Source organism: Hyperolius riggenbachi, chromosome 2, assembly GCF_040937935.1.
Source record: "Hyperolius riggenbachi isolate aHypRig1 chromosome 2, aHypRig1.pri, whole genome shotgun sequence".
Classification (NCBI taxonomy): domain Eukaryota; kingdom Metazoa; phylum Chordata; class Amphibia; order Anura; family Hyperoliidae; genus Hyperolius; species Hyperolius riggenbachi.
Window position 1 is genome coordinate 575,789,594 of NC_090647.1, and position 12,324 is coordinate 575,801,917.

General features: G+C 49.4%; 1 protein-coding gene across 1 annotated transcript in view; it reads right to left on the reverse strand.

Annotated features, from left to right (window-relative positions):
• LOC137545330 (uncharacterized) overlaps positions 1-12,324 on the reverse strand; it is a 197,645-nt gene that overhangs the window by 167,281 nt on the left and 18,040 nt on the right. Inside the window, exon 2 of the mRNA XM_068266440.1 lies at positions 675-797. Coding sequence (XP_068122541.1) covers positions 675-797 — 123 coding nt within the window. The remainder of the gene's footprint in view (positions 1-674; positions 798-12,324) is intronic.

A 12,324-nucleotide genomic window follows, 5' to 3' on the forward strand; every position in this document is an offset into this window, starting at 1 on the left:
TCTGTTACTGGATACATCTGTAGGAAACACACACACTGACTGAATACATTGTCTCTATGTGTTTATCAGATGATGGGGGATCTAGTTGGAGAATCCTGGGAATAAAGAGGACCTGTACATCTCTCTGGTGGGTTTCTGTTACTGGATACATCTGTAGGAAACACACACACTGACTGAATACATTGTCTCTATGTGTTTATCAGATGATGGGGGATCTAGGTGGACAATCCTGGTAATAAAGAGGACCTGTACATCTCTCTGGTGGGTTTCTGGTACTGGATACATCTGTAGGAAACACACACACTGACTGAATACATTGTCTCTATGTGATTATCAGATGATGGGGGATCTAGGTGGGCAATCCTGGGAATAAAGAGGACCTGTACATTTCTCTGGTGGGTTTCTGGTACTGGATACATCTGTAGGAAACACACACACTGACTGAATACATTATCTCTATGTGATTATCAGATGATGGGGGATCTAGGTGGACAATCCTGGGAATAAAGAGGACCTGTACATCTCTCTGGTGGGTTTCTGTTACTGGATACATCTGTAGGAAACACATACACTGACTGAATACATTGTCTCTATGTGTTTATCAGATGATGGGGGATCTAGGTGGACCCCAAGTACTGCTCTCTCCTGTGCAAGAAATGAAAGTCTCCTCTTACCCGGTGATGTGAGAGGCGGCTGACTCTCCATCATGGCGTCCTTGTAGAGGTCCTGGTGTCCTTCTATATACTGCCCCTCCTCCATGGAGAAATAGATGAGACAATGAGCCTCCTTATAGGAACCTGACACACAGAATGATACAGTCACCACCATACAAATCACTGGCTGTCACTGGATACTGTCCCATAATTCCTGCTAATGCTCAACTCACCCCAACAGCAGATCAGTGAGGATGTTGTGGGCTTCTCGTGTCTCTCAGATATCAGGGGGTGAGGTGGGGGCACCGCGATGGTCACCAGACTTCTCCCTTAGCTTGCTATTTCAATTGGCCTGGCACTGCTATTGGCCTGAGGAAGCGGGCTCAGACCCGTGAAACGCGTTGCCTGTGCTACCAATAAAATCTTTTGTCCCTACAAAGATTTGTCGTCCTTGAGGTAAGCAACCTCAAACCTTTTCTTGGTTTTAAACTGCTTTTAAACGCTTTTATATACCACCAGGGCGCCTCTTTAAACCATTTAGTGCATCCCTAACCCCCATACGATACCCGTGTGAGGGGTGGAGGCAGAACATATGTGGTTTACACCACGGTGGACATCTGCCTCTCTTCTTTTTTCCAAGGAGAGCGACCGCATCCAGGTCCTTAGTGACCTCCCCGAGTGGAGTCGGGTTAATTGTCTCCACCTGCTTCCTGTGGTCGGTTGCCCCTCTGCAACCCACTCTTGTGAGTAGATTCTTATCTTCTATATTGACAATTTTGACTTAACATATTACACTATTGGGCTCCCGTGTTTTTTGTTTCCTGTGCCTTTTCCCCAGAAGGTGTCCTGACACCAATCATCCACTTCTGTATGGAGAGACTGAAGGTAAGGTCATGTGACACTCCCAGAATCCTCCTCACCTCTCCAGTCATGTGACACTCCCAGAACCCTCCTCACCTCTCCAGTCACGTCTGCAGGGGGTGTCTATCCGCTTCATGTGACAGACAGGAAGTGCACAGAATGTCCTTCTACGCTAAACACTTCCCCCACCACAATACCAGTCCTAGGGTTGTGCTCACCAGTCCCAAAGGACTCAAATTAATGATTGAAATGAGACTTAATTGCCTCAGCTGTGCGGCTGGGAGAGAAGGGGTTACTTACCCATAAGTCCGATTTCTTCTATGCATTCCAAACATCTTGCATGCGTGTTATTGGACGCTTTGCAAGACTCACTACTGCGCACTTCCTATTTCAAGTTGGAAGGAGGAAGTGCGCAGTAGTGAGTCTTCCAGGACGCGTGCAAGACGTTTGGAACGCATAGAAGACATCGGACTTATGGGTAAGTAACCCCTTGTCTCCCAGCCGCACAGCTGAGGCAATTAAGCCTTATTTCAATCACGAATTAGAGTCCTTAGGGACTGGGGAGCCCACCGCTGACCAGTCCTCCCCTCCCCCAATATGTGCTCCCTTCACCCCAATACCTTCCCCAACCTCCCTCACCCACTATGTTCACCTCCCTAATACCTGTCCTCCCCTCCCCCCCTATGTGCTCCTCCCAATACCTGTCCTCCCCTCCCCCACTATGTGCTCCTCCCCTCGCCCCAATACCTGTCCTCCCCTCCCCCACTATGTGCTCCTCCCCTTCCTCACTATGTGCTCCTCCCCCACCCCAATACCTTTCCTCCCCTCCCCCAGCATGTGCTCCTTTTCTCACCCCAATACCTGCCCTCCCCCCTTCACCCCAATACCTGTCCTCCCCTCCCCCACTACCTGTCCTCCCCTTCCCCACTATGTGCTCCTTCCCTCACCCCAATACCTGTCCTCCCCTCCCCCACTATGTGCTCCCCCCAATACCTGTCCTCCCTTCCCCCACTATGTGCCCCTCCCCACACCCCAATACCTGTCCTCCCCTCCTCCACTATGTGCTCCTCCCCTCACCTCAATACCTGTCCTCCCCTCCCCCACTATGTGCTCCTCCCCCTCACCCCAATACCTGTCCTCCCCTCCCCCACTATGTGCTCCTCCCCTCACCCTGTGTTGGCTGCAAATAAAAATATTTCCCCACTTTTCACTCAGATAATATTATTTATAACTGAGTTATTTTACAAATATAAGTTCCCCTCTCACCTCTCAGTCTGCAGCACGAGGAAATCCCTGATTTACTTCCGCTCTGTCATTACTTCCTCTCTGTGGTACTATTTCCGGTGTCTGCGTTCCAGCTGCTGGAAGTGGGTTTGCCATCTTGTGGTCAGTCAGCTAACTGCAGCCTCTATTATTAATCATAGGAAGGCAGAGCAGCCAGTGAGTATTTAAAGTGGGCCTAAACCCTTGCACAGGACAGAAGGAAACAGAGAAATGCACCCTGTGTGTGTTTAGAGAGTTAAGCCTGTCTATTTCCCCCTCATCTGTCACTTATCACATTCAGGACTATTGTGAGCTGTGATGTTAGCTACTCATAATTAAAACATCATAAATGTAATTGAAGCACCTCTGAGGCGAGCCAGTGACATGACTGTGTACTCAGTAAAGTGCTGCAGAGGATTTCAGTGCTATATAGATACATAATAATAATATGGTAGGACATTAGACTATGGTAGGGATTAGAGTGTGAGCGCCTCTGAGGACAGTCAGTGACATAACTATGTACTCTGTAATGTGCTGCAGAAGATGTCAGTGCTTTATAAATACATAATAATAATATGGTAGGACATTAGACTATAACTATGGTAGAATTAGATTGTGAGCTCCTCTGAGGACAGCGAGTGACATGTCTATGTACTCTGTAATGTGCTGCAGAAGATGTCAGTGCTATATAAATACATAATAATAATATGGTAGGACATTAGACTATAACTATGGTAGAATTAGATTGTGAGCTCCTCTGAGGACAGTCAGTGACATGACTATGTACTCTGTGATGTGCTGCAGAAGATGTCAGTGCTTTATGAATACATAATAATAATACGGTAGGGCATTAGACTATGACTATGGTAGGGATTAGAGTGTGAGCTCCTCTGAGGACAGTCAGTGACATGACTATGTACTCTGTAAAGTGCGGCAGAAGATGTCAGTGCTTTATGAATACATAATAATAATACAGTAGGGCATTAGACTATGACTATGGTAGGGATTAGAGTGTGAGCTCCTCTGAGGACAGTCAGTGACATGTAAACAGGATACACAAAATGAGGCCAGCGATCGGGACTGAAGCAACTGACCCCCAATTGCTCTACAATACCTTCCAGCAATATGATCAGACACTTTCCAGTCCTGATAGAATAGCATCTAGAGCTGAAGCTGCCTCGTTTCTTATTGATATTTCCCCCACCTCTCGGATGAGTCTAGAGAACAGCTAAACGCTGAAGTGTCAGATAAGGAAATGGCTGTAGCTATTAATAATGAGAAGCTGGGAGAGCACCTGGTCCTGTTATCCTGACGCCCAAATATTATACACAATTTCCTCCCCCCAAACGCTATAACTATACCTGGAGGTCATCCTGTACTCCCTGAATTTCCAGCCGGTCATGTCACGGTGATATCTAAGGACAGCGAGGACCCCTCTCCCCGACTAACTATCCCCCAATCTCTCTCCTTATCTCCACTACAAGCTTCTCACCTCAATAATGGTAGCCAGTGTCCATAAATGTATAAACCCGCTTATACATAAACATCAGGTGGGCTTTGTGCCCTTCAGGCAGGCCCCACAATAGCCATAAAATGATAGACATTATTCACCATGCTATAAAGCATTCTGGCCAACTGGCAGTATTAGCCCTGGACACTGAGAAGGCTTCTGTCAGCCTGAATTGGCCTTATATGGACTCTGCAGGTCAGAGATTCCGGGTACATTGTGACTTCTTGAATGCTATTGGGGTGCTCTATTCCTCTCCTTCTGCCACTATGAAGCCTCCTACCTCTTGCCCAATGCCGCCCTCCATTGCCAGAGGCACCAGGCAGGGATGTCCCCTATCCCCAGCTATTTCTGCCTTAGCAATGCAGCCCCTGGCAGTTGCTATTCGCTGGACAGCAAGGGTTACTCTATTGGTAGTGCTGAATATAAATGATCCCTGTTTGCTGAGGATCTAGCTTTGATAGTAACTTACCCGCAGGTTACCCTTCCTCATCTGTTACACTCATGCTCTAGTGTTGGGACTTAATCCTGGCCAAGTCACAAGTATTATTTTGTAACTTTCCTGCAGGCCAGGCTTGCATATTTCCTCTGCTTTTGGTGTGCAGTATAGGCCTTGCTTTATTAAATACTTAGGGGTAAGAGTAGAGGTGTACCGAACGGTTCGCCGGCGAACGGTTCCAGGCGAACATTGGGGGTTCGCGTTCGCCTGCGCCAGGCGAACTTTTCCGGAAGTTCGATTCGCCCCATAATGCACTATGAGGGTCAACTTTGACCCTCTGCATCACAGTCAGCAGGCACATTGTAGCCATTCAGGCTACAGTAAGCCCTGGAGCCCCACCCCCCCTTATATAAGGCAGCCTCCGGCGGCCATTACAGTCACTCGTGTGCCTGCTAGACAGAGGAAAGGGACAGCTGCTGCAGACTTTTTCTCTTAGGGACAGATTAGTTAGGTTCTAGGCTGCTTTGCTTGTTCCTGACTGATTAATATTGCTTTTAAAGCACCCAGCAACAGCTCTTTTCAGAGCTCAACCTGTACATTTTTTTTTCCTGACACTTTTGTTGCATGCACAGCCTTGCTAATTGATAGTGTGTGTGCCACTGCCAGCAGCCCAGCACATTCAGTGACTGACTGCCTGTGTGTGTGACAGGGAGCTGCACATTGTACTACCCAGTACTGCATATACCCCAGTACCTGTTGTGTTTACTTAACCCACCTCATCACTGCATATACCTAGCTTTGTGTTGAGTGAACCCAGCTCACTGCATCTAACTACCCAGTACCTGTTGTGTTTACTTAACCCACCTCATCACTGCATATACCTAGCGTTGTGTTGAGTGAACCCAGCTCACTGCATCTAAGTCTAACTACCTGTTGTGTTGAGTGAGAACCCACCTCACTGCATCTTAACTAAGTACCTTTACTGTATACTGTTCAGTGAACCCAGCTCACTGCATCTAACTACCCAGTACCTGTTGTGTTTACTTAACCCACATCATCACTGCATATACCTAGCGTTGTGTTGAGTGAACCCAGCTCACTACATCTAACTACCTGTTGTGTTGAGTGTGAGCCCACCTGGCCACCTCACTGCATCTAACTACCTGTTGTGTTGAGTGTGAACCCACCTGGCCACCTCACTGCATCTAACTACCTGTTGTGTTGAGTGAGAACCCACCTCACTGCATCTTAAGTACCTTTACTGTTGAGTGAACCCAGCTCACTGCATCTAACTACCCAGTACCTGTTGTGTTTACTTAACCCACCTCATCACTGCATATACCTAGCCTTGTGTTGAGTGAACCCAGCTCACTGCATCTAACTACCTGTTGTGTTGAGTGTGAGCCCACCTGGCCACCTCACTGCATCTAACTACCTGTTGTGTTGAGTGAGAACCCACCTCACTGCATCTTAAGTACCTTTACTGTTGAGTGAACCCAGCTCACTGCATCTAACTACCCAGTACCTGTTGTGTTTACTTAACCCACCTCATCACTGCATATACCTAGCGTTGTGTTGAGTGAACCCAGCTCACTGCATCTAACTACCTGTTGTGTTGAGTGTGAACCCTCCTTGGATGTGTAGTGGTAGCCGTTTCTCAGGCTCCACACCGGATTCCATCCCTCATTCCCCGGCCATTACCTGGGGTCACAAATGACAGACTTGCCCGCCTCCATATGATTCTCGTGAAAGGAATGTGGTGTCATCTTTGCCCGCCATAACTGGTTCTCGTTAAAGGATTTAAAGTACATTCATTTCAAATACACAGCAGGGCCTCGAAAGTCCTCCTCCTGTATTGTTATTTTTGGTCACTACCTCGGGGCGGGCGGGCGTGCATGCCTGCCCGCTGCCCTCCTTAGTTGTGTAGTGGTAGCCGTTGCTCAGGCTCCACACCGGATTCAAACCCCTCATTCCCCGGCCATTACCTGGGGTCACAATGGCAGACTTGCCCGCCTCCACAGGATTCTCATTGTAGCGGTACTGAACAAGTACACAGCAAGTAGAAAATGTAAATTAAAAACAAAACGTAAGCTTTTTAACAATGCCATGGAAAGTTGAGAAGGAAGTCACACATTACCTGACATCACTGAGTGAGGAAGAGCAATCACGCCATGTTGCGCAGTAGTCCAGCATGGCCGTCACTACACAAACAGCTGTTTGCGGTGCATTACACAGTGAGTTTGGTGTGTCAGTGTGAAGCAGTACTCTAATTACACTCCCTGTTTGATGTATACACATGCAAGATGTTTGAAAGCACGTTAGGCCTGCAATTTAGCATTCAATGTGATTTCTGCCCTTAAAACGCTGCTTTACGTCACATCCAGATTTTTCACCGGGACTTTTGGCATGTATCCCACTCCGCCATGCCCCCCTCCAGGTGTTAGACCCCTTGAAACATCTTTTCCATCACTTTTGTGGCCAGCATAATTTTTTCTATTTTTCAAAGTTCGCCTCCCCATTGAAGTCTATTGCGGTTCGCGAATTTTTCCGCGAACCGAACCTTCCGCGGAAGTTCGCGAACCCGGTTCGCGAACTGAAAATCGGAGGTTCGCGACATCTCTAGGTAAGAGCAGCAACTCCTATGACACTCTACACAGCTAACTATGCCCCTGTGTTCTCTACCCTGATTACACTATTGTCTGATAGCATCTCCACTCTATCTCCTGGCTGAGAAGTAGTTACGTTTGCATGGAATAGGAGAAGACCGCGCATGTCTCGCCAATATCTCATCTCAGGAAGCAGTGATGGCAAATTCTATATCTGCATGTAAAGAGTCAAGAGATTCAAGCACTTTATTGTCATTGTGTAACACAACTTTCATGACAGCCGCACAGTGCACATAGGGATAGTAACAAAGGGAGAAATAGAGGAATTATACAAGTATAATGCCGACCTCAAGTATAATGCCGAGACTCATCAGGAGCTCCTGATGAGTCTCCGGACGAAACGCGTTGGGCGGGGCTAGAGGTCGGCACACTAAGGAGAGCATGCTGTTTGGATCCAGGACGCTGGAGTTTTCATCTATATATGCTTTTAACATTCTGGGAAATGTGAGTGTAATCTTTGGATTTTTTATCAAAATTAAAGTAGTACTGCGCAATGTTTGTTTAGTTTTTAAAGGAGCCATACATAGTGGACTAGGAGTCAAGCCTGAGCATGAAACGCCTGTATTGCTGTTTGTGGATAGACAGCAGTAGGATCTGGTGAGCGCATAAGTTTACCTGATACTTACACCTTGGTGGGGTGCACGTTTGCTGGGTTCACATAAAGGAGAAGGTGGAGGTGTATTTATGCCTGGATACTACACTATGTGCTGCGCCTGCCTTTGTTTCCAAGTATAGAGTTGAAGACACCTGCATTTTCAGAGACTACTGCAGCCAAAAGGAAAAAGATCAGCGGGCCAGGGGCTGCTTAGATTGGGCCGTTGTTGCTGTTTGTCGTTGAGCAGCCACCCCATCTGGTGAGCGCATTGCATTTATTGCACAGGGTGCTGCACTAGGGTGAGGTGGAGGTGCCAAAGAGAGTGCTAAGATACTGCACTATTGAGTGTGTTTTCTCTTGACATATCTGAAAGTACAAGTGTGTGGAGGACTGGAGATAATTACAGCAGGAATAAGAAGCTTCATGACCGATTGGCTATAGATGGCAAGCGTTTGATGCTGTTTGTGATTGAGCAGCCACACTATCTGGTGAGCGCAATCTATATACATTATATCCGGAGTGTGCTACACCAGTGTGGGGCAGGTGAAGGTTGTAATACTTTTGGCCTGACATTACCCTATGTGGCGTGTTGTTTGTGTTTTCTCCCCTCTATGCAAATCGACCTGAGGGCTGCTTGCACTTTCTGGAAACCTTACGGAGGGAGTGAGGAGAAAGAGCCGTGTGAAACGTCACCCCGGGAGACCGTAGTAGTGCCTACACCTCTTGACTTATTTATCTGTGACTATTACGGTGTGGTGAACCGGTACTGAGTAGAGGTGGAAAATTAGTAACTGTGGGTGGAGCGCAACATCTCTGAGAACGTTTAAAGGGACACTTAAAGGGAACCTTAACTGAGAGGGATATAGATGTTTCCTTTTAAACAATACCAGTTGCTTGGCATCCTGCTGATCTCTTTGGCTGCAGTAGTGGCTGAATCACACGCCTGAAACAAGCATGCAGCTAATCCATTCTGGCTTCAGTCAGAGCACCTGATCTGCATGCTTGTTCAGGGGCTGTGGCTGAAAGTATTAGAGACACAGGATCAGCAGGAGAGTCAGGCAACTGGTATTATTTTAAAAAGGAAAAATCCATATCCTTTTCAGTTTAGGTTCCCTTTAAGCAATACAAAAAACTGAGTTCTACTCACCTGGGGCTTCTACCAGCCCCATGCAGCCCTCCTGTGCCCTCGCAGTCTCTCACTAATCCTCTGGTCCCCCACCGCCAGCTAGTTCTGCTTCTACCAGCCCCCTGCAGCCATCCTGTGCCCTCGTAGTCACTCACTGCTGCTCCAGTCCCCCGCCACCAGCTAGTTCTGCTTCTACCAGCCCCCTGCAGCCATCCTGTGCCCTCGTAGTCACTCACTGCTGCTCCAGTCCCCCGCCACCAGCTAGTTCTGCTTCTACCAGCCCCCTGCAGCCATCCTGTGCCCTCGTAGTCACTCACTGCTGCTCCAGTCCCCCGCCTCCAGCTAGTTCTGCCTCTACCAGCCCCCTGCAGCCATCCTGTGCCCTCGTAGTCACTCACTGCTGCTCCAGTCCCCTGCCGGCAGCTAGTTCTGCTTCTACCAGCCCCCTGCAGCCCTCCTGTGCCCTCGTAGTCACTCACTGCTGCTCCAGTCCCCCGCCACCAGCTAGTTCTGCTTCTACCAGCCCCATGCAGCCATCCTGTGCCCTCGTAGTCACTCACTGCTGCTCCAGTCCCCCGCTGCCAGCTAGTTCTGCTTCTACCAGCCCCATGCAGCCATCCTATGCCCTCGTAGTCACTCACTGCTGCTCCAGTCCCCCGCCACCAGCTAGTTCTGCTTCTACCAGCCCCATGCAGCCATCCTGTGCCCTCGTAGTCACTCCCTGCTGCTCCAGCCCCCCGCCACCAGCTAGTTCTGCTTCTACCAGCCCCATGCAGCCATCCTGTGCCCTCGCAGTCTCTCACTAATCCTCTGGTCCCCCACTGCCAGCTAGTTCTGCTTCTACCAGCCCCATGCAGCCATCCTGTGCCCTCGTAGTCACTCCCTGCTGCTCCAGTCCCCCTCCACCAGCTAGTTCTGCTTCTACCAGCCCCATGCAGCCATCCTGTGCCCTCGTAGTCACTCACTGCTGCTCCAGTCCCCCGCCACCAGCTAGTTCTGCTTCTACCAGCCCCCTGCAGCCATCCTGTGCCCTCGCAGTCACTCACTGCTGCTCCAGCCCCCCGCCACCAGCTAGTTCTGCTTCTACCAGCCCCATGCAGCCATCCTGTGCCCTCGTAGTCACTCACTGCTGCTCCAGTCTCCCGCCGCCAGCTAGTTCTGCTTCTACCAGCCCCATGCAGCCATCCTGTGCCCTCGTAGTCACTCACTGCTGCTCCAGTCTCCCGCCGCCAGCTAGTTCTGCTTCTACCAGCCCCATGCAGCCATCCTGTGCCCTCGTAGTCACTCACTGCTGCTCCAGTCTCCCGCCGCCAGCTAGTTCTGCTTCTACCAGCCCCATGCAGCCATCCTGTGCCCTCGTAGTCACTCACTGCTGCTCCAGTCTCCCGCCTCCAGCTAGTTCTGCTTCTACCAGCCCCCTGCAGCCATCCTGTGCCCTCGCAGTCTCTCACTAATCCTCTGGTCCCCCACTGCCAGCTAGTTCTGCTTCTACCAGCCCCCTGCAGCCATCCTGTGCCCTCGCAGTCACTCACTGCTGCTCCCGCCCCCCTCCGCCAGCTAGTTCTGCTTCTACCAGCCCCTGCAGCCATCCTGTGCCCTCACAGTCTCGCTCGGATCCTCCTGTCCCAGCTATTGCGGACAGGGACGCGAAGAAGCAGACGCATGGCCAGACCTGTTGGTCCTGTCGCTGAAAGTGAAAGTAGCTGCTGGCAGGGGGACAGGAGGATCAGATCATGACTGCGAGGGCAGAGGATGGCTGCAGGGGGCTGGTAGAAGCCCCAGGTGAGTAAAATGCATTTTTGTATGGCTTAAAGAGAGACTGAAGTCTCTCAAAATTCAGGTTTATAGTTTAAAAATCTCTTTAATATCAATGCCCTAACTCCATCCTCGCAGCTGCACACTAACTAAATCCCCCCAAATTCCCCAGGGCACATTGCGGGGAGCGCTTCCGTGAAGAGGCAGAGCTTTTGGCTGCAGCTCTGCCTCTACATGCATCCATCAGAGCGGATTGCTGCCTCTCCCCGCTCCTCTCAGTCTTCTATCACTGAGAGGGGCGGGGGAGAGGCGGAGATACACGTGGATTGACGCACATGGAGGCAGAGCTGCAGCTGAAAGCTCTGCCTCCCTGGGTAGCAAAATCCCCAACCAAGAAAGCCGTGGATTGTTGCTGGGGAGTTTGGGGTGATTTAGTTAGTGTTCAGCCACGGGGATGCGGCGTTTTACTTGGGGCAATGATGTTAAAGAGATTTTTTAAGTAAAAACCTGAATTCGATGAGACTTCAGAGTCTCTTTACGCATCCCTTTAAGGTTGGATGACGCGACCACACATGATACACGAGGTGAAGAGAAGATAAACAATGCGGTAGTGCGTCTCTTCTGAGGACAGAGCTCTAGCAGGGATCAGAAATAAGCAGGTAATAAGGGAAAACACTGGAACGAATAAATCACTGGGGTTATTAGGAAACTATACACAGATATACAGGAAAATGGTGAAGTATATCTAGCACTTGGACAGAGGATTGGCTGTACAATAAGCAGAAAAGAGAAAATGATGGGAATGTCTGAAAAGCTGAAAATACCGTGTTTGGCCAATAAGCGGCAAATGGTTGCATAGTGCAAAGTACGATGTTTTGGACAGTGTCCGGCTGGCGTGTCGGTAGATGGAATTCCACAAACAGATGATAGACAAGGATCCCCGAGGTCTGTTGTACCAGATATCATCCTGTGGGGCCGGGGGGGGGGGGGGGGGGGTAAGAGGCACCCTGTATAAAACTGAGGCATGAGGCGCTCCTTATTCAGCTCAGACTACTCATTGGCACTTTAATTGGTTTGTCTGAGGAAGTGGGCTTGGACCATGAAACGCGTTGCCAGTGCATATTGCAATTCGTTGTTATGTGAATTTGTGGTTATTGAGGTAAGCCGCCTCTTATTTCTATTTTAGTTGGTTTTACCTCAGTTTCCTACACTCCTGGGCTCCTCTTACTCCACTTATCGAAAATTGCGCAAAAGGTGGATCAGCGCAACACCAGGCCGCCTCCGAATGGCCTCCATCAGAGATGCGCTGAGCCCCCCCAGGAACTACAAACGCACCTTGAACCCAAACAGAAGCTCTGCATATACACCAAAAGTAAGGTCAGCTGCTCCCACTTAACAGCCATGCTTTTGGTGTATATGCAGAGCTTCTGTTTGGGTTCAAGGTGCGTTTGTAGTTCCT